Source organism: Dipteris shenzhenensis, chromosome 13 (assembly GCF_047967505.1).
Source record: "Dipteris shenzhenensis isolate YYH24624 ecotype China chromosome 13, Dip_SZ_1.0, whole genome shotgun sequence".
NCBI lineage: Eukaryota > Viridiplantae > Streptophyta > Polypodiopsida > Gleicheniales > Dipteridaceae > Dipteris > Dipteris shenzhenensis.
In genome coordinates, this window is record NC_141608.1 from 55,874,967 (window position 1) to 55,898,488 (window position 23,522).

Here is a 23,522-nt window from a genome sequence, read left to right on the forward strand (position 1 = left end):
TTCAGGCTTGTTTCCTTTATAGTCATTGTCCTCCTTGGACTTGCCTTTTGCAAGCTTACCCTTGCTGCCTTTCCCTTTTGCAGGGAATGCCTTGTCACCACTATCTCCGTTGTACTTTAAACATCATCGGAACACTCTGTTGCGTTGTTGTCCCTGTTGTGATGAACCCCTTTGAAGCTTTTGGGAGGAGACAGCCAAGTACAAGCATGGCCAACTGATTTATGTACACCTTGTGAGACTAATTGCAGCCAACTGGTCCCTCACAACCTTCACCTTAGTGAGATGGTCATGGGTCTGGACCCCATCCTCCATCTTGTTTGTCTCGTAAAGATCCTTCAAGATATTCCAGGCCTCTGTAACCGCATCTGCAAGCTGGATGTGGGGTATCACCGCATCTGCAGGGATGGAGAGTGCCTTGTGTCCAATCTCACACTGCTACCGGATATGCTGGTATTACATCTCTTGTTGTTGGATCTATCATGTCCTTGGGCTTCATCTCCGTTCCTTCGCTCCCACATCAGCCTTGCAACCGAATGACTGTGTGGCTTCTACCTTCCAAATGGGATAGTTACCCCCATCCAATTTCCCATTTTCTCCAACGTTGGGAGCAGGCATGCGTGAAGCCATGTGCAAGCACCTGCATTGGGTGCAACACTGAAACAGAAAAATGAACTTACAGCACCTTACTGAAGCGGAGGTTGAAGGGACACCTTCCTGCAGTTTGTTGCAGCAGACCAAGAGGATACCCCCTTCGCCTCTGATACCATGTTAGAGTTGAAGGGATAGTTACCCTACCAATGGAATGTTTTCAAACTCTTACTGATCTATCTCAGAAAAGTAATCATCCACCAAGCGTATGGAAAACAGCTCAGAGAAGAGCTAAGCACATCCAGCATAGATGCTGGATAAAATAAACAATCAAGGATGACTGTCCTGCTAAGATCTACACAGAGTAATGTGCTCAAATACTCCTCAGTCTGTGTTGCCTTTTAAGGGCTTCAGTGTGGCTGATGGAGTGTGCAACCCCCCCCCCCCCCCCCCCCCCCCGGGGCCCCTCTTTATATGGGAGAGGAGGGGATAGAAGCACCCCACAACAGCCGACTCAGCAACCGATCTGCCCTAGCTGGAGCTGCCCGACCCCAACCAGGCCTGCTGCTGCCTCTGACCTGCTCCTGCTACTGTCCTGCTGCCAGGCCTATAAATAGGCCCTGGCAGTGCTCTACTGGACTACATCCATGTTGGCATGCAGACCTGATGTGATGCCCCGCAACCTTGCTGCACTGCCACACAGCCTTGCTACCCAGTACTGCTCCAAGTGCACCTTCAGACATTCACAGACATTGCACACCAGCCTGCTCTCCAATTCCAGGTAAGCCTACCTACCCTGGTCTACAAACCCGTTGTCCGCCTCATGCAAGGGCTCACAGTTTGGTTAGTGAGCATTAATCTAACACCATGATTGTCCGAAAATTACCACTGTCCAAGTGTCTCCTGCTCTGTGGGTCGGAACTATGGTGTTGATGGTCTAGGCTGTGGGAAAGCCTTGATGGAAGACTTCATCAAGCAGTTGGGAAAGATCGGTGCAAGTACCTCTTAGAAGGAGACCTTCATGATCCTTGTCTTTGATGAGAGGAAGAGAGGGGGGGTGGGGGTGTCCGCCTCATGCAAGGGCTCACAGTTTGGTTAGTGAGCATTAATCTAACACCATGATTGTCCGATAATTACCACTGTCCAAGTGTCTCCTGCTCTGTGGGTCGGAACTATGGTATTGATGGTCTAGGCTGTGGAAAAGCCTTGATGGAAGACTTCATCAAGCAGGTTGGGAAAGATCGGTGCAAGTACCTCTTAGAAGGAGACCTTCATGATCCTTGTCTTTGATGAGAGGAAGAGAGGGGGGGTGGGGGTGCGGGGGGGAAGAGAGAGAGAAAAAAAAAGAAAGAAAGAAAGTTTATTAATGTCCACTGGAGACCTAAAAAGGTCTATGGGACAAAAGAGACCTGCTTATACATCAGTACAGGGAGGGCCATAGGCAACCTCCCTGGGAGTATCATCAGATTCCTCCAAAAAAACAAAACACATAGAACATAAAACATAAAAGGAACTAAGTACTAGGCTATGGAGTGGCCATTACATCAGTTTAAGACTGAGGGTCTTTAGATTTTGTCTTAAATTCTTTAATCACTGCAAGACCGTCACGATATGCTGCCCATTTTCCTGCTTCCCTGGCTGCCCGAACCTTAGCAAGCTCGGTAGCTTTGTTCTTCAGTTGGGTTCTTGTAAGCTCCTCAGAGAGAGAGAGAGAAGAAGCAAAAGCCATAGTCCACTTTTTTTATACTCATATGTCCGAATTTTCTTTTTCATATCATACTACGTTGTGATAACACGGGCATTCCAACTTTATGGACACTATTTGTAACCGGCCTTAGATCACTAAGGGCAGTGTATCTGTCTCTACTATCTCACAAAGATGAAAATACAGCCAACTTAATTGATTGCCTTTGTTCACAAACCAAACTCAAAGCATAGAACTTCACTGCACAGCATCATGTCACCATTCAAGACAAGGGAGGCTAGAATGCCCCTACTCAGACACATAGAGAGTGACATCTGTTGGCCCCAACACTTGGCGCCCCTCGCGGTATTTATTTAAACTGGTTAGCTCAAAGATACAAAGGGACTCCCTTCACGAGCTCACCTGCAGGTGCAACCCAGTACAACGCCAACCCGTGGTTGTGCTTTCAATTTCAGCAATTGCCACTTCAGGTTTCAAAGTGATTTTTGATGGCTACAGATGCCTCGTATATGATCTTCGTGATGACAATGCCATAGTTCTCACTCGCACTTTGCAAAAGCGGCTTTATCACCTTGATCATCACTCAGCTGCACTTTCTATTGAAGCATTTGCTATTTCAGATTCACAGCTTGCTGAAACTCATCTTTGGCATGAGAGAATGGGTCATCTCAATTATAGAGCTCTTGCAAAGCTACATTCACAGCAAATGGCAAATCATGTACCTCAAACTCACACAGTTTCCAAACATGTGTGTGAGGGTTGTCTTTTGGGTAAGATGCATCGGTTTCCTTTTCAAAAGAATTGTCCAAAACTCTCACAAAGGAAATTGCAGCTAGTGCACAGTGATGTCTGTGGCCCAATGAGGAAAATGCAATTGGGGGGTACAAATATTTCATGACTCTCATTGATGATTTCACAAGATATTGCTGGGTATATCCTTTAAAAGCCAAATCTGAAGTGTTCTCATGCTTTCAGAGGTGGCTGAATATGGTTGAGAATGAATCGGGATGCAAGCTTGTCACCCTCAACACAGATAGGGGGGGAGAGTATATGTCAAAGGAATTTGATGCATTTCTGTCCTCACAGGGCATTGTTCACTCATGCACTACTCCTTACACTCCTCAGCAGAATCCTATTTCTGAAAGGAAAAACAGGTCCACAATGGAGATGGCCAAATGCATGCTTAAGGCCAAGTCTTTGCCCAATACATTTTGGCTTGATGCAGTGATGTGTGCCAACTATGTGCTGAATAGATCACCTACATGGGCATTGAAGACTGTTACACCTTATGAAGCATGGAAAGGCAGGAAGCCTTTACTTTCACACATGAGAGTTTTTGGGTCTTTATTGGTTACAGCCAAAAGAGCAGAGGGTATCGGCTATACCAACCAAATACTGGGAAGATTATTGTCAGTAGAGATGTAATCTTTGCTGAACATTCAGCTTCTCCTCTTGTGGACTGCAAAGCTAAGCCAGATGTTGATATGTTTGATGCCTTTGAATCTTAGTTACCTCTGCCATCCTCAGAAGAGGACTTTGAACAGCAACATGAGCCTCTTGCAGGCCCTCCAACCAGCAATAATCAGCCAATACCCCATGCTGATTTGCAGGTTTCTCTTCCAGCATAGAATGATCCTACTATTCATGATGCAGTAATTGAAGAAAGAGCTGTCAATAGACAGCAAAGGCAAGTTCCCAGATGGCTTCTTGATACATTGAGGGACAGCAAACAAGATCAGCCTTTTGCTGCCCGGACAAGATCAGGGAATAGACAGATGCATGGTCACTTTCTTGAGTTTGCACTCCTTGCTACAGCTTGCAATGAAGAGCCCTTGTGCCATAAAGATGCCTTTAACAGCAAAGAGTGGATGGATGCAATGAGAGCTGAGTTACAATCCATTGCCAAAAATGACACATGGGAATTAGTAGATCTCCCTCCCGGCAAGCATGCCATTGGTACTCGGTGGGTCTACAAATTAAAAAGGAAATTTGATGGCAGCATAGATCGATACAAAGCCCGTCTTGTTGCAAAAGGGTATGCCCAACAACAAGGCATTAACTTTGAGGAGACATTTGCTCCCACATCCAGGATTACTACCATTAGATATGTCATTGCCATTGCAGCCCATCATCATTGGCAAGTGCATCAACTTCACATCAAGACTGCTTTTCTTCATGAGGATCTGCAAGAAGAAGTCTATGTCACACAACCTCCTGGCTTTGAGGTTGTTAATTCTGAAAATAAGGTTTGCCGGATTAGAAAATCCCTTTATGGTTTAAAGCAGGCACCCAGGGCATGGTATGCCAAAATTCATGCACACACACTATCTCTTGGTTTTCAGAATAGCCCCACAGAACCCACTCTTTATGTCCGTGGGAGTGGATCTGATTTTTTACTGCTGATTTTATATGTGGATGATATGCTCATCACGGGCCCAGATACTCAGCATATTGCAGCTTTCAAGGCTGATTTGCAGCAGGTTTTTGAAATGTCAGACATGGGACAGCTCCACTATTATTTGGGCATTCAGTTTGCTCATGTTGAGGGGGGTATCATGATGTCACAGTCCAAGTATATTGGACAACTCCTTGATGGTTTTCAGTTCGAGGATTGCAAGCCAATCTCTACTCCAGTGGACCCTGGCTTCAAATTCTCAGCTCATGATGGGAGCCCACCATGTGATATCACTCTTTATCAGCAGGCTGTTGGATGCCTTATTTATTTATGTCACACTAGACCTGACTTACAGTATGCAGTATCTCAGCTTAGCAGATTCATGCACATGCCCAGTTCACAGCATTGGCAGGCAGTGAAGAGAGTCTTCAGATATCTCAGAGGCACTCAGGATTTAGCCCTCTTCTATGGTGATCAGGGTTCACTTACCATGCATGCTTACATGGATAGTGACTGGGCAGGATGTTCCGACACTAGAGTGTCACATACCGGCAATTGTTTTTTGCTTGGTAATTCATGTATCTCTTGGCTTAGCAAGAAGCAACCAACAATTGCCACATCTAGCTGTGAGGCTGAGTACAGGACAGCTTTCACCGCTACAATAGAGTGTGTTTGGCTTCGACAGTTACTTACAGATCTTGGTATTCGCCAGACATCCTCCACTATAGTCTACACTGACAGTCAGAGCGCTTTGGCCATTGCACGTAACCCAGTGTTTCATGCGCATACCAAGCATATTGAAGTTCACTATCATTATGTTCGGGAGCGGTCGTCAGCAGGAGACATAGAGTTGTCCTATCTTCCCACAGAGGACAACATAGCAAATATGTTTACAAAGCCACTTCCTCGTCCCAAGTTTGAAGTCTTCCGACAGGCTTTACACTTGGTTCCCTTTGTTACATGATCTGTCATCCCTTGTACATTCATAGGTGGCTATATCCTTTTGGATGAACATGTGCCACCATGATCAAAAAATACCAAGTATTCTGAGACGTTTCCAGAATACTTCAGCCCATCCCATGGAGGGGGGTTTGTAGGCCATCTCTTGGTGGTTCTAGTGATGCCCTATAGGCCATGGTATGTGCCTTGTAAGCATAAATATAGGCACTTATAGTGTTAGTGCCTTTTAGGCCACATAGGACACTTAGTCCTATGTGACACCTAGGACACTTAGTCCTAGGTCTAGGACAAGTACTTTGTATGCTTCATTTTTCTTCTACTCTAGTTGACGTGACGACGTTTCATCATCGACTCTTTGTATTCTCTCTTTTGCCTATCGATCCTACAGGATGACCCCACTGAACCAAACCAATGACCTTAGAAAATGAAACCACTCTAATAGCACCAGGAGTAGCACTTATTGCACATGAAATCATAGGTACCTTTTGGGCATTAACTAAGGCCCCTAGCCTGGTACCCTAGGCCAAATTCAGTGACACTTAGTTTAGACGCTTCACCATCACCACCACGTCCCCGTGACACTATTTAAAACAATATATATAACATTTATAACGTAATTTCTTGAGCAAAAGAGTCAGGTGATTCTTATTCAAACCACATAAAAGGCACCTGAGCTGTTGACAACTGCTCCTGTCTAGAATGTTGCTTGACCAGTTTCTTGTATTTCTGCACCTTCTTTGCATTTTCATAGTATTCCTGATGTTTTCCTGAAGCATCAACAAAAGGAATATGATTTTCTTCTGAAAGATATGGCAGCCGTGCAATGCGTTATATCACTTCAATGCACCCACCAACTACCAAGCAGCCACCATTATCCTTTTCATAGATTAACACCCAGACTCAGGCAAGACAAGAAAGACCTTGCCTCCATCATAATATTTTCCACAAATTTTGAACTATCTAGAGTATGACACAAAAGTTTGAAGTCAGGACATACTAAAATATCCTCTTAGTATTCTGTAAATTTAGTAAAATCTGTCTCTGAGCATGTATTTCTGTGATATACAAAGTCAAGCCAGTAATCAGATTTCATATCTTTGGAATATTGCACAGGCTAGTCTTTGCAGCAGAGGCACAACTTCATGCATTTCAGATGAAAACAGAAACAGCATTGGTAAAAAGAATGTAAAACAATTTGCTCAAAATTATGCACTAAAGATTATTTGGTTAGCCTGCATTTCTAGAATTCTGCAAATCTTGATTGTTCAAAACTTTGATCTATTGTAATCATCACCATGCCCTCGTGGAGTACTTGCTATGTTACATCAACCGTAATCATGGAATCCTAGGGTTCGGTTATGGTAAGGTGGGGAACTGTGAGGGCTTCACAATGCTTACAATAAGCAGGGCTAAGACTTATATACATTCATAGGTATAGGCACTAATGGAAGGGTGCATAGGTATGCCCACTAGAGGGCTAATGGAAAAGGTCCTTTGCAGGACACATAATAGCTGAGGATGAAAACAAGTGTAAGCACTGGGCTAGGAGGGAGGATTCTAGAGGGAGTTCGATTAAAGAGGTCTCTACACACGGAGACCTCACAGGTGGCAGCTCCCTAACAGCCCATGGATTACTATGGTAGTCAAAAATCAGCAAGGCGATTTGTTAGGGCTCCAGTGTGGTTGTTTACTTCTTAAATAGCTCACACATGGTCCACGAGACAAAGCACTCAGCGTAGATGAAAAGACACATAAATCTGACCACAAATGCTCTCTCTCCCCTTATGAGGCTCGCAAAAATTAAATTCTTTGCTCACTAAATTGCTCCCTACTCCAACTCCCTCGCCTCGCCCTGATCTGCTTCCTCCCCTCGCCTCGCTCCGCTCTGCTCCGCAGCCCTACTCTCCCTGCTCCGCCCTACTCTTCTCCCTCATCTGCCAGGCCTCGGGTACCTTTATAGGCAGGCCGCAGGAAGCTTCTCATAGAAGCTTGCGAGAAGCTTCTGGTAGAAGCTTGCGAGAAGCTTCTGGCTGAAGCTTCTCGACTGCACAAATTAATCCCCCCCCACTATGAATTCGCCCCCCCCCCGCCCCCGCCCCCGTCTGTGAACTAATTAATGATTTTAATTTTAGGAACATCGTGGTCCCCTATTGGGAGAACGGAAGAGACAGCCCTACAAGCAAAAGAACCCCCAATTGAAGTTAAAATAAATCAAATATCAAGAGTATAAGCTAAAGCTGAAGAAAGATTTAACCTTTGTAAATGGCAAGGCGATTGCACAAAGATCAGCAACCAACTAAGGAATATACTAACAGAAACATCCCTTGATTATTTCAAATAAAAGTGGGCAGAAGCATGGGAAAATCACACAAGGAAGTACAAAAAGCCAAGTAACAACACAAGGAAAATCACACTGATTTCCGAGCAGAGCCCTTGCTAAAGACACACCCCTCAGATGGAGATGTCATAGAAGCATGCCTACAAGAAAAGGTCCTGGAGTCCTAGGAGAGGAGCACTCAACAAAAAAGTACCACTACTGTATGCAGCACACAAACCTGTCATCTAAGGCCAGCTTCTTAGGCAATCCTAGTTATAGTAATACATCACAGCACTATCTACATGGTACAAACATGTGTGTGCACGTATGCTGCACACTTTTTTTTAACAGAGAAAAGAACTGAAAAACCAACCATACAAATCCGCTTCCCATAAGGTGCTGATCATGGGAACATAAGAAAATTGGCTTAAAGGAAGAAAAGACCAGACTGTTTTCAGAGAACCCAGCTCAGTGCCCAGGGACTCTCTGAAACAGGGGCTAACAGCCAGGAGGGCGGACTAAACAACCAGTAAATCCCTCGCCGTGTGAAAATATAGAAAATGTATGCAGGCCAAGCCTAAAAATTATGTGTCCATGTATGGAGATACCTCATCAATCTAGGATCATCATCATCATCATCATCATCTGAACCTGAGTCTCCATCAATTTGGGGATCCACAGGTCTCTTCCCATCATAAATTTGACTTTTCTTGAACTGGTCAAACCTTTTATTAAAAGTGGCAGACATGTTCTGCATCCTCTGGTCAATCCTCTGATTATTGCTCTTAATCTCATTAGTTAACTCCTTGAATATCTGTAGCATTGGGTCCATACAATTCTTGATGATCTGCTCTTGCTTAAGGGATGCTTGTACTTGAGGAGTTGCTGCTAAATCCCCTTGAACATTGCCAACATGAGGATCGTTGGGCTCAAAAACTACAGCCTCATCATCAGATGGTTCCTTTTCTGAGATGGAATCAAGGATACCCATTGGTTGCTTACTAGCTTGACCAGTAGACCTCTTCACATGCATTTTCAATGACTTGAATCTAGAGTAAATGCGCTATCTCAAGCCCTGATCAATAACCAATACCAAAAGCCCCAAATGCTAGTTTTGCCCTAATTTCGCAGGTCAAATTTATGAGAGAAAACTTGAAATTTCCCACTTGTTTAGGCGATTCTTATGCTAAGACTGAACCAAAGGGCCAATCAGGAGTAGAATTTCATAACATTACACTTGGATGGCTAAAAATTGCTAGAACCTTTGGCAAATAGCAATTCTGCGCTAGCTGTTGCACTGAATTTTCGAAATTCTCAATAACAAAAAAAAACCAGATCACTATCACACTTTGTCAGTTGCATTCATGGAGCTAGGCGACCATCTGCACTAGAGCTGACCCGAAATGGAGCTGTACATCTGAAGTTCGCAGCAGTTCCTCCATGCCAGCCAGTCGAAATAGCTCATAACTCCTCCAAATAGTCTCGGATCACCACCAGACTTAGGGAGCAGCCTTATGAGAGTAGGGCGAACAGATCAAGCCAAGAATGTCCTAATTTGGTGCAGGAAAACAGCAGATCGTTGCTTTCTTCACTTTCTTGCGCCAAAGAGAAAAAAAAACCTCAATGTTGACTCAATCCTCCTTCCTTTTTGGAATCTCACACATAGAAATGATCAGGGAAGCAAGGGCTTTCCACTGATGTAAAAAGCCCCAAATTCTGAGCACTTCGAAAATCAGGGTTTCTCAGAGCCCGCCATGTGGCAGCTCACAACAGAGAGCACTTCTGGCGCTGAATTTTTGCAGAGAGGTAGGCCCTATGCTTAAGAGTAGATGCTCCAAATTTCAAAGTGATTGGACAAAGAATTGCCAACAAATTCCCACGAAAAGTGCTCTGATACCAATGCAACAAGACTGCTCCTAACTAACAGTAAACACTACTAAGTTTAGCAGAATTTGCAGGAGAGTCAAAGTAGTGTAGTACCTTATGTTCAGAAAAAGGGTAGGAGAGGAAGATCAAGGGCTGGATCTTCAACAGGGACTTGTGAGGGGCTGCACAAGGGCAGGAGGAAGACAATTCCTTTCTAGAATTCAGCTGAGTATGGAACTCTTGCTGTATATTCTATTTCAGTAATGAAGTACAAGCCATGAATGTCTTGCCAAGTACAACTAGAGCCCTTATATAGGTATGGCCTAGGGTAGTACAAAGCAGTATTGCTTATGGGATTACCTCCTAGGATGCCACGTGGCAACTAGTATCCCCTAAAAAAAGAAGAAAACACTTACAAGCCAATAAAGGCCTTTCTACTAACTTTTAGCCTAAGTAAAAAGTAACCCTCTATTACAAAGGCAGACCACATGGCGAGGCTGTTTCTAGCACAGATCTTCAAGCACAATGGGATGCCTAAGTCGGTTGTCAGCGATCGGGACCCCAGGATGACTAGTTTGTTTGACGAGCATTGTTTAATAACATGGATACGAAGTTGGATTTTTCTTGTTCATTTCATCCTCAAACGGACAAAAAAAGCAAGAATGTCAATTCCACGCTATTGGCTCTTCTCAAGTGTGTTGTCTCCGAACAGAAGATCAAATGAAAGAAGTATCTTCCTCTTGTATAATTTGCATACAATAATACTATTCATAGCTCCACAAGGAGAGCCCCATTCAAAGTCATTTATGGAAATGTGATATTGCCACCTATCCTCGGAACAAAGGATGAAATATATGCAGCTGATCAGTATGTTCAAGACTTGGACACAGTCTTTTCTGCCACGAGGGCGTGAGCTTTGTACTTACATGTGGGCAAGACCCTGGAAAAACTAGGGGGCAGGGCCTTGGGATGTGGTGTGCAAGTTTTTCCCCTAGGGAGCTCTGCCTTGAGGGTAAATGAAAGGTTTAAGTCCAAAGAGGGGGCAAAGTACCCCTTTGGACCCAAGTTGGCGATTGGTTTGGCCCCTATAGAAGGGACAAGCGGCAAATTAAATTTTAAGTTGGTCATTGGTAGACCCCACAGGGCTTAGGGAAAAATTAATGGCCTTAAGGGCAATCCAAACTATGGGCTTGTTAGAAACGAGAGAGTGTGAGAGCAAGAGAGCTGAACGTAGTACTTGCAATAGAAGAAGTGACTAATACAAGTAGTGGGATGGGTTTTGTCTAAGTGACAAAACCTTATCCTTCACTAACCGCAGTTAGTGAACTAACTGTGGTTAGGGGGAAAAACCTCTAGAAGAGGGAAAAGTGCCCCTAACCTACTTATTACATTACATTGGTCATTGCTGAATTATAATAATAATTCTAACACCCCCCTGCAGTGCCAATGTCATGTACAAGGAAATTATCAATCACCAAAAGGAGATAAGTTCAGGGCACTGCGAAATGCCTCAAACTTTTCACGTGGAAGTGCTTTGGTGAAGATGTCTGCAACATTGTCATGTGTTGACACATAGATCATACTGATCTCTCCTGCATGCAGCTTCTCTCTGACATAGTGATAGTGAACCTCAATGTGCTTCGTGTGAGCATGAAACACAGGATTCTTTGCCACTCCTATAGCACTCTGACTATCAGTGAGAATCGGAGAAGGACCCTCCAATGAAAGATGAAGATCAATAAATGACGCAGCCAAACACATTCAACTGTCGCTGTGAAAGCTGCCCTGTACTCAGCTTCACATGAGGAAGTAGCCACTGTAAACTGCTTCTTGCTCAACCAAGAAATGCAAGCATGTCCGAGAAAGAAACAATTCCCACTGGTGGACTGCCTAGTATCATAGTCTCCAGCCCAATCTGAGTCACTGAAGCATGCATCTGCATGTTGGAAAGGTCACCTCCCCATCTGTAAGCCCCCAAATGAGGAGTGTGTGGGGGAGGGAGACCTAGGGCCGGATGTGCCCAAGAGAGAAGATAGAGAGGGGGCTGCCACATGGGCAGCACCTCACAGGATTGGGACCTGCAGATGGCGTCAGCATGGCGAGGGTAGTGGGCAGGTGAAGGGCCTGCAACAGACCCTGATGATGGCGCAGTACAGGCGGGTCAGGACAGCAGGATGTACAGGAGTACGGCGCACGACACGTGGCTGGGAAGAGGACCTGGCAGAGGCGCAGATATGGCAGGATGTGCAGGCCCAGATATGGAGCAGCAAATATGGCTGTCAGTGGGCAGAAGGCAGGCCTTATATAGGCTGGATCCCTGCCTTGAATGGAGGGCCAAAGGGCCCTGGAAATTTGGGCCAAAAGCCCTGGGGTGTGTGCCCTTTTAGGGCTGGACCAGCCACAGACTGGTCGGCCAGTCTGGTCGGCCAGTCTGCTGCAGGCTGGTCGGTTTTTTGTCAGCCCCCTTGGGGCCTATAAAAGGAGAGGCCCTGGGCCTCATTTCATATCCAACAGTTCAGCAGAACCAGCAGCAAACAGGAGCAGCCAGAAGACATTTTCTTGGGCCTCATCTTGGAGGTGAAGGAGAGTAGAAGGTCTGCTACAAACTGAGCTCTCAAGGGCTGAACCTTGGCTGTCTCTCAGGGCAGCAAGGTGTTGTGATCTGGACGGAAAGTCTACAGAAGCTCCAGGTGGAGCACGCGGGCTGGAGTCTAGAGATAGCCAACAGATAGGAGACGTACCTTGTGGTAAGATCAGAGGACCACACCATTGGTGGGACTCTGAATCTGTCTCTTTTGTATTGTGTCCATATTTGTGGACGGAAATATATATTTTGGTGGTTTCTTTATCTGGTTGGTTCATTGTCTATTGATGAGTCTACACACCTATTGTATGCACATAAGTAAAGAAGTCTGTGATTCCACACCCACACCGCACACTGTGTGAGCTCCTGGGCATTACTATAAGTCTTCCGCTGCGTGTACCCTCTGTTGGGTTATTTTCTAATATGGTATCAGAGCCCAAGTAGGACGCTCACAGGTGTGGGAGCCTGAACGCAGGCACCTTGCTGAAGGACGACCCTGATTCAGAAGCTCTAGGGAATCGACTTCCACGACTGGAGGATTGTGCCCTTGCGAGAAGGAGGGTGACTCAGGTTCAGTCAGGTGCATTCAGAGTTCTGGTTTACTGAAATTGAGTTTGGTTGACTTTGCTGTGTGGTATAAACAGCAGAGATGTCAACCTCTACAGCCTCTTTGTTGGTAAGCTGAAAGGAAAGCAAAGAGTGGACACAAACTCAGAATACTTGCATTATGGAATGAAGAAGAGTGAGGTCCTTAAGTAGGCACCTCATACATGCTCACTGACATCACTGATGACTTCAGAGCTCCACAATCATCTCCTCAATCTGCTCCTAGATTCTCTCAATCATCCTATGTGGCTCTCCACCACCTAACTGTGCTTGTGGGCACCTAACTGTGCCTCTAGCACTCACACATAGAAACACAGGTGTGCCTGAGGCATACACCTTGAGATATCCCAACAAACCCCCCCTCAAGGGAATGCCTCAAGCTATGTCAAGGATACATCTAGTCTCATAGTTTCTCATGCTATCTCATGGTGGTCAAGGATAAATCTATGGCTAGGTTCTCATGCTAGCAAGGGTTCCCATGGGTATAAGGTAAACAAAAGGCATACAAAAAGACCTTATACATTCATTCATTCATTTTGGAGGACTATCCAGGCTGAGTACCTTGACATAAAAAGAGAGATCTGGAGCATACATAGAGATGATTTAAAATGCATAATCTTCAAAGGATGCCTCATCTTGTGGAGGCTCATCAACTGAAAGTAGATTTGCATTTTCAGTCTTTGCTTTGGCTCTGCAAAACTTCTCATGATGGTTGTTCTTGCCACAGTGTTTGCATGGGTTAATTTTGAAGCAGTCCTTTGAAAGGTGATTTGTCTTTCCACAGTGATTGCAAGGGGTATACTTGCCCTTCTAGACTTTTACAGCATAAACAGTGTCATTGCCTTTCCTGAGCTCCATATGCCTTTCTTCTTCTTGGGCTCTGCAAAACTTCTCATGATGGTTGTTCTTGCCACAGTGTTTGCATGGGTTAATTTTGAAGCAGTCCTTTGAAAGGTGATTTGTCTTTCCACAGTGATTGCAAGGGGTATACTTGCCCTTCTAGACTTTTACAGCATAAACAGTGTCATTGCCTTTCCTGAGCTCCATATGCCTTTCTTCTTCTCGGAGAGCAGAGATAATACCTTCAAGATTAGGATTAGGAAGATTTTTCAAAGTGGTAACTATGTGATCATAATCTTCAAGCATACTCTTAAGTAACACTGCCATAGCATCATCTAGAGTAATAGGAGAGTTGATAGAAGCTAATTGAGTCATAAGACTCCGCATATAGTTGACATGAGCTGCCAAAGTAGTGCCACTAACCATCTTCAATTCAAAGAAAGAGATTTTAAGTGATAATTTAGAGATGTGAGAGCTAGCACCAAAAATCATGTCAAGCTTCTGCCAAGCTTCTGAAGGAGACTCTAAGTCAGAGATGTGGTGAATATAATCATCTCCTAAAGCAAGAGCAATGATACCATATGCTTTCTCCTCTCTAGCGGGATCCCTTGCCGGGCGTGTCGGAGTTGAGGATTCTCCAGCATTGGAGGCTGTAGAAGAAGCGGTTGGAGTCGGTTTGACAAGTCTCCAGAGGTTCTCCCTCATCAATGCAAATTTCACCTTCATCTGCCATGTGTGGAAGCCCTTTCCATTGAACTTCTCTAGATTCAATAGGGTAGCCATGAGAGGGTCTAACCCAGATATTAGGCAGTGTCTTTCTCTCTTACAAGGCAAAAAATAACTGAAAGGCTTCCAAAATATAAGCACTTGATGTAGCAAAGACTAGTGACCAATATTCAATCAATGATGCTTCTTCTTACATGCTTCATAGAGGTGGCTAAAATGAATACTTTCCAATCAAAACCAGGTCTAGCAATTCAAAGAAAAACTGAAGCCACACTTGTACTGATGCTATTGAAAACTTCAAAAACTCAGAAGTGCTAGAGTAGCATTTTATGTAGCATCATCTTCAAAAACTGTCAAAACCAAAGGACTGAACTTGGAGGGCTTGTAGCTCACTCTTCAAAGCAAGGAAAAGAGGGCTTTCTGAAGCAAAAGAAAGATCATATACCAGAGAGGATCCAGCACAAAGGTTGGACGAAATGGCGCGCGCTATTGCCCGGGGGAGTTGCTGCAGGCTGAACCTGAGTTTTGACGATTTCTCCTTCGTTACTGAACCAAATGAGCTGAAAAATGACTCAAAATCTTCGTCTTGAGGTCGCCCATCTACTCCAAAGAGGGCTCAAGCAATGACGCAGCAGGCAGGGAGTATTGTGCAATAGAAGAATGGCGAAAAAATGCGCTGTTTGGAGAATGGCAGCCAACAGAGACGTTTTTTTTTCAATTGCTTGCAGGTGGAAGTTCGCCCATACTAGAGGAGTTTACAGCTCAGAGGGTTTGGGCAATGGTCGTTTGTAGGCAGAGAACCAAGCTCTCAAAGATTTTGGGAAGAAGGAGGAAAATGGGGAAGAAGAAGATGAAGAAGAAGAAGATGATGTGGCAGAAATGGGCTCAAGGGGGATCAAAGGGCTCTGATACCATGTTGGTAAGCTGAAAGGAAAGCAAAGAGTGGACACAAACTCAGAATACTTGCATTATGGAATGAAGAAGAGTGAGGTCCTTAAGTAGGCACCTCATACATGCTCACTAACATCACTGATGACTTCAGAGCTCCACAATCATCTCCTCAATCTGCTCCTAGATTCTCTCAATCATCCTATGTGGCTCTCCACCACCTAACTGTGCTTGTGGGCACCTAACTGTGCCTCTAGCACTCACACATAGAAACACAGGTGTGCCTGAGGCATACACCTTGAGATATCCCAACACTCTTCAGCCCCTGCTTTCCCTTCCTCCTCCCCCAGTTTTCTCTCTTTCACTATCCCTAATTTTGGAGAGTCTGGGAACCTGACGGGACTAATTACCCGATCTGGAAAGTGAAGATCCGGAGTCATTTAGTGGCTCGGAAGTTGTGGAAGATGACCACGGGAGAGGAGTCGAAGCCGGAGGACATGGTGGACAGGAAAGGGGAGGTACTCATGGCAGTAGACAGAGAGGAGCTTGAAGCTTGGGAAGACAGAGATGCCCATGCCCTGGCAATAATCATAGGGACTACGGCGGACTTCGTTCTTCCGCATATCCAACTGGCCGAGACGTCCATAGAGGCGTGGGCCACCCTGAAAGATCTGTACGAGACAGACAACACCTCTCGGATTGTGCTTCTTCAGCATCAACTCTACAATCTTGATATGGAATAAGGAGATACGGTACATAGCCATTTGACGAAGGTCAAGGTGGTGAGGGATCAGCTGGCAGCAATTGGTCAGAAGACAGACTCATGCCATCTGGCCTTGATGGTACTGAGGAGACTGCCTCGGAGTTTCAAGAGCTTTGTTACGGCTGTGACAGCAGGACAAAGGACCAAACCTCTGACGTTTGAGGAGTTGTGTCCATTACTGCTACAGGAGGAAGCTCGGGAGAAGCTCTACAACGAGGATAAAGATGACAAGGCGATGCTGGTGAAGGATTCCGCTGGCAAAGGAAAGGGCAAGCCTAACGATGGCAAGTCCAAGAAAGACGACTTTGACGACGAGGGGACTTCGAAGAGAAAGCACAAGAAGAAGTGTTTCTATTGTGATACGCCCGGACATTTTGCAAAGGACTGCAGAAAGAAAAAGGCGGATCTGAAAAACAAAAAGAAGTCTGACTCAGATTGGCCAAAGCAAATGTGGTAATCGAAGAGTTCTTCCTGGTGACATCACCGAGTGTTACCGAGGTCAGATATGTTAATCCAGAAATCACAGTGAGGATGTCTAACATAGAGATGTGGGTCGACAAGGAGTCAGATGCCTTTGCGAAGGTGAAGGACAGCATGGAGTGCTTGGTGCCTTCCAGGTGTGTGGCTATTGACACTGATACGAGGGTGGATTCCATGGAAGGCCCTGGGGTCTCATGGTCAGATGGATGCTGGAGTTCAGAAAGGGACAGTACAGGATTACACAAGCGCTTGGTGGGTGCCTCAATGAGAGTTTGCTTTCAGAGCGAACATTCAGGCAGTACAAGAGTCTGGTATGTATTTGATATTCTGCATTTGAGCCTTTATAGCATGCTATAGAGAGACTCTGCTCTTCATTTGTCTCAGGTGATAAGAGATTGGAAGGAATTGGCCTTCTTCGAAGGTAGAAGGGGAAGTATTGGTGCTTCTTCAAATCTTGGACACAGATTGCTAGAAGGTGATGGACAAAGAGTACTGAAGCCAGAAGAGTACCTGCTTGAGAACTCAGCGAGAGTTCATGGTCCAGGTTATCTGGAAATATTCATTGGTTGCAGACCTTGCCAAAGGAAGGACGGGTTGAAACAGACCCTCAGAGCATGGTGCCTGGAAGACTTCAGGTTGTTCACTCATTATGAGGGGGACGACTGGAAGATCGTGACAGCTGGATTGCTCGAGTTCAGAGGCGGGAACGTGACTAAAGGAGGTGGTACCAGGAGGTGGTACCAGGAGGTGCTACCAAAGATGGACCTGTGTACCAGGATGGTGTGCGGAAGCGGAACCGGACCTGGTGGAGCAGGAGCCACTGGATGAAAAGCCAGGAAAAGAATTCGACATCAAAGAGTTCCAGAGGACTACGACCAGGAAGTTACTGGAGCATCGTCATCGACGTGTTGGCATTGGGCCGAGATGTGTCAGTGAGAGGGGGTGTTGGAAAGGTCACCTCCCCATCTGTAAGCCCCCAAATGAGGAGTGCGTGGGGGAGGGAGACCTAGGGCAGGATGTGCCCAAGAGAGAAGATAGAGAGGGGGCTGCCACATGGGCAGCACCTCACAGGATTGGGACCTGCAGATGGCGTCAGCATGGCGAGGGTAGTGGGCAGGTGAAGGGCCTGCAACAGACCCTGATGATGGCGCGGTACAGGCGGGTCAGGACAGCAGGATGTACAGGAGTACGGCGCAGGACATGTGGCTGGGAAGAGGACCTGGCAGAGGCGCAGATATGGCAGGATGTGCAGGCCCAGATATGGAGCAGCAAATATGGCTGTCAGTGGGCAGAAGGCAGGCCTTATATAGGCTGGATCCCTGCCTTGAATGGAGGGCCAAAGGGCCCTGGAAGTTTGGGCCAAAAGCCCTGGGGTGTGTGCCCTTTTAGGGCTGGACCAGCCACAGACTGGTCGGCCAGTCTGGTCGGCCAGTCTGCTGCAGGCTGGTCGGTTTTTTGTCAGCCCCCTTGGGGCCTATAAAAGGAGAGGCCCTGGGCCTCATTTCATATCCAACAGTTCAGCAGAACCAGCAGCAGACAGGAGCAGCCAGAAGACATTTTCTTGGGCCTCATCTTGGAGGTGAAGGAGAGTAGAAGGTGTGCTGCAGACTGAGCTCTCAAGGGCTGAACCTTGGCTGTCTCTCAGGGCAACAAGGTGTTGTGATCTGGACAAAAAGTCTACAGAAGCTCCAAGTGGAGCACGCGGGCTCGAGTCTAGAGATAGCCAGCAGATAGGAGAAGTACCTTGTGGTAAGATCAGAGGACCACACCATTGGTGGGACTCTGGATCTGTCTCTTTTGTATTGTGTCCATATTTGTGGATGGAAATATATATTTTGGTGGTTTCTCTATCTGGTTGGTTCATTGTCTATTGATGAGTCTGCACGCCTCTTGTATGCACATAAGTAAAGAAGTCTGTGATTCCACACCCACACCGCACACTGTGTGAGCTCCTGGGCATTACTATAAGTCTTCCGCTGCGTGTACCCTCTGTTGGGTTATTTTCTAACACTTCAAGTCACCCCCCCTAGGAAACATCAAGCCAAAAGACTTTGTACCTTGCAAGTAACGGAAGATACGTTTTACAGCCTGCCAATGCATAATCTTTGGGCTGTGCATATACCTGCTCACCTAAGAAACTGAAAACTGAATATCACGTCGTGTATTGCAGAGATAAATGAGGCATCCAACAGCTTGACTATAGAGCGTGACATCAATTGATTCACCCGCATCATGCATTGTAAGCTTCAGCCCCGGCTCCATGGGAGTGCGCATAGGCTTGCAATCATGCATGTTGAATCTGTCCAAGAGCTTTTAAACATACTTGGACTGAGACATAACAATGCCACGTTTCTCTTGAATAAACTGGATCCCCTAAAAGAAATGTAACAAGCCCAAGTCTGACAAATCAAATGTAGCTTTCAATTGGGCCTTGGAATCTGCAATTACTTCCTCATTTGATTCGGTGAGCAGCATGTCATCTACATAAAGAATGATCACCAGAATATCCCCCCCATCCTTCTTGATGTAGAGGGTGCTCTTAGTTGGACTATGGTGCAGCCCCTTGTTGGTCAAAAAGGCATCAATTTTGGCATACCATGCACGTGGGGCTTGTTTCAGCCCATACAAAGCTTTATTCAGCTTGCATACCTGAAGTGCATTTCCTGAAATTTCAAAGCCCGGAGGTTGTTTGACATAAACCTCTTCCAACAAGTCTCCATTAAGGAAAGCTGTTTTAATGTCCAACTGATGAACATTCCATTCAAAATTTGCAGCCATGGCTATAACTAACCTGATGGTTGTCATCCTGGATGTAGGAGCAAAAGTCTCCTCATAATCTATGCCCTTTTTTTGAGCATATTCTTTTGCAACTAGCGGCTAGCCTTGCCTTGTATCAATCAATGGACCCATCTGGTTTTCTTTTGACTTTGAAAACCCACCGTGTACCTATGGCATTCTTGGCAAATCCACAACATCCCAAGTCTGATTTTTATGAATGGACGGCAACTCATCGTGCATGGCATTCATCCAATGCACATTATCTTTTGCTGATTCAAATGTCTCAGGCTCCTCCTCATCAAAAAGAGTACCTGCATAAGCTGATTCAACTGAATGAGCTCCCTCCATGTGCCTTACTGCACTACGAGTTCTACCAGGCAATGGAGCTGCAAGCCTACTCTCCTTGAGAGTCTGAAGCAACCAATGCAGGACTATTTTGGCTGCGTGTATCTCTTGAATTTCTTGCCTGACAACTTCATCCACACCTTGAGGTTGTACCAATTCAGCTGGGGGCTGAATCTGTACTTGTGGAGCTGGCGGAGGTTGCTGTAAATTCTGATTTTCAGCGGGGGAACCAAATGCTATAGGAAGCATCCCCTCAAACACATCATTTGAACAAGTAAAATCCCTTCTTGGGATGTAAGATGCACAAGTAAAATCTGCAAAGAAAAATATGCCCACAATGACAAATACTGTCACAGCCTGTCAAAGGCTCAAAATGCACCACAATGCTTTGCTCAATGCCCAAAAATCTGCAAATAGAATCTGCAAAAGGTGGCAAAAGTCTGCAATTTGACTCGTACTAAGTCCAAAACTGTTTGCAGACTTCCAAAATGCCCTTTTATCTGCAAAATTGCAACCCAAATGCAAAAGCCCCAATTTCTTGTGGGAAATTGCATACAAAAGAGGGCAAATGGTCTGAAAGCCCCAAATGTTGCACAAATTGCAGTCTGCCTGCAAAAGCCCCAAATTTCACTGCAAAATTGCAGTGTAATTGCAAAAGCCCTAATTTCTTGGACAACCTGCAACCCAAATGCAATATCTGTCCACAAATACGGAATGCCCCAAATTCTCTGCAAGATCTAAGCCAAACAATGGCTATCTGCAGACAATGCCTACCAAAAAACCAACTGCTAGAGTACCTGCAAGAATAAAACTTGCACAGAAGGCCTTACAATAGGAGTGTACGGACACTTTCAACTTGTACGGAACTGTCAGTACGGATTCCATACAAGATATGGACTGAGTACGGCCACCTTGTACGGATGACCAACTGTACGGAGTACGGACAAGCTGACGCAGATGTATGGAATGGTGGCAGCGTACGGAATGCAGGACTGTATGGACGCACAAGCTGTATGGTATAGATCTGTACATCGCAGACAATACGGACGGTACGGCGCTGACAGAAGTACGGATGGTACGGACGACTTGCAGTTGCCACACGTGCGGCGCAGTTGTACGGTGAAGTACGGACTGTCAGTCCATACCTCGTATGGATATTGTACGGAAAGTGTACAGATGGAATGGCAGCATGTACTTGTACAAAATGTCAGCGTAGGCTGGTACGGGAGCAGTATGGACGAAGTGACGCCTGCAGTACGGAAGTCGAGCTGCTGACTACAAGCTGTACGGACGACGAGCAGGAAGAGCAGGGAGCAGGGTAGCTGGGCAGGAAGCTTGTGGGCAAGCAAGCTAGGAGCAGGGTCTTGCTGCTCTGATACCAAATGTTAGAAACGAGAGAGTGTGAGAGCAAGAGAGTTGAACGTAGTACTTGCAATAGAAGAAGTGACTAATACAAGTAGTGGGATGGGTTTTGTCTAAGTGACAAAACCTTATCCTTCACTAACCGTAGTTAGTGAACTAACTGTGGTTAGGGGGAAAAACCTCTAGAAGAGGGAAAAGTGCCCCTAACCTACTTATTACATTACATTGGTCACTGCTGAATTATAATAATAATTCTACCAGGGCTGCCACGTAGCATGCCCATGCAAACCAAAATGGCAAGGAGAGCTTGGAAGGGAGAGGGTTGGCTGACGGGTGTACAAGGGATGGGCTGAGCTTGGAGAGCTCTTGGGGAGAGCAATTACGCATGGGAGCTGAAGGCTAGCCACGAGGGATCACATGGTTGTAAAACAAGTTGCTGCTGGCTATGTGTACCTTGAGCAAGTATAAGCTAAGTACGGCTGATATCCCTACGATGGTACAGACTAGTTACGTACTATTGTACAAAAGTATATTGTACCCTCTTCAATTAAAAGAGCTGAATACCAATTTCATTGTACCCTCTTCAAGGCTCTTTTATATCAAATAGATGAGCTCTGCCAGCACTTTTGTGTTCTTACGCATCACAATAGTTCCTTCTCATAGGGGGGATAGAAGGTACACACAAAGACAAGAACTTGGGTTCTCTTAGCAGGTACCAAAACCCCTTCTCTTTGTCGAACCAGCCAACTTGAATTATCTCTGCCTGATAAGCAAAATAATCAACTTTTAATCACATACTCTTAATAATTTTCACTAAAGTTTATGATCGACTTACTAAGTATTAATGCTAATAAAACAAAAAGTGCACAAAGAACTTTCTCTTTACTACTACCAATCATCTTTACTTGGAGAAACCAAATTACACATAGGATGTTTGAGATTCACAAATTCAATGCACCATATATTGCATTAATCAACAATAGAGAATGCTTAGTTTACGACTGATCAATCAGTTTTGCAATGTGAAAGCATGATAGCTGGAATCGTTGGAAATAGAAGACTTTCTACTTACTTCAAAGAAGCCAATCGAATATGACATTGACAAGAACATGTAATATTCGTAACAGATACAGCTAAGCATGAATATCAAAAAAAAGTAAAGTTGCCTCTTTACAACATCGCTAAGTTTTTGAATTGCACGACCTATATCAAACCTGGAGCAGTCATTGGAGATCTCTAAGAAAACAACACTATAATGACAGGCTTGAAATTAATTCCATGCCTCAATTAAACCAACTTGCTACGTCCCATTCAACACTTAAGCGACATATGCTCTATCTATACCACACCATAAACTTAATGCAGGGGACCTATTAGTGTGGTTATACTCTCCCGCTTTGTCTCTCCTCCCGTGTGCATACATCACCCATATCCCCACCTCCCTTCTTCCCCATTGGAGTCCTCTCATGCAGCATTGCCCCATTTCCCAATCCCCCTTTCCTCCCTCTTGAAGTGGTCTCTCTCTCTCCGAGTGTAAAGCCCCCTTCTTGGAACTGGCACTCGAAGGCCAATCTTGGATTGGTGCTTTAGACATAAACTATCAGGGAAATGATGCAACAAATGGAGGCCTTCAGGAAAGATCCTCGGTTGCAGCATCTATTTGCCCAAGAGGAGGCCCCAATTATAGCTCAGGATGTCCATTTTAGTGGTTCCTGATCTATACAAGGCCTTTGTTGTTGAATGTGATGAATGCGGAGACAGCATTGGAGCAGTGCTCCAGTAGGATGGGCATGTGGTAGCATACGACAGCAGAAGGCCCCGTGATGCGGAATTACATTTAGGGGTCTATGAAAAAGAATTATTGGCTGTGATCCATGGTCTCACCAATTGGAAACGTGACCTTTTGGGAGCTGATTTTGTTGTTAAGACGGATCACCAAAGTCTCTCGTACTTTCTGACACAAACAAAGCTATCTGAAAAGCACTTTAAATGGGAAAATTTGTTGTCCATGTTTCATTTCAGATTGTGTATGTACCAAGAGTAGAGAACAAGGCAACAGATGCTCTGTCTAGGAGACCTCAAGTGCATAATGTCACTATTGCCTATCATCAAGACTTACAAGATATGCAGTCCCAATATGCAAAGGATCCAAACTTTGGGGAAATTTTCCAGCAAATGCTTGAGGGACAGTCCTCTAGTCAGTACTCCATGAAAGATGGATATCTCATGAAAGCTGATTGCCTATGCATCACCCGAGGGTTAAGGCAGAAAATCATGGAAGAATGTCATGCACCACCCTATGCAAGACACAGAGGGATT

General features: G+C 45.3%; 1 protein-coding gene across 4 annotated transcripts in view; it reads right to left on the reverse strand.

Annotated features, from left to right (window-relative positions):
* LOC147895618 (uncharacterized) overlaps positions 1-23,522 on the reverse strand; it is a 98,359-nt gene that overhangs the window by 29,963 nt on the left and 44,874 nt on the right. For 3 of the 4 annotated variants that reach the window (XR_015542011.1, XR_015542012.1, XR_015542013.1), the window contains exons 3-4: positions 21,887-21,966; positions 6,318-6,415 (exon numbers count right to left, since the gene is read on the reverse strand). Coding sequence is in view for 1 of the 4 variants with exons in the window: in XM_087383924.1 (XP_087240050.1) it covers positions 6,318-6,415 (98 nt within the window). In the remaining 3 variants the exon portion in view is untranslated. The remainder of the gene's footprint in view (positions 1-6,317; positions 6,416-21,886; positions 21,967-23,522) is intronic. The other variant, XM_087383924.1, reaches the window with a different exon arrangement.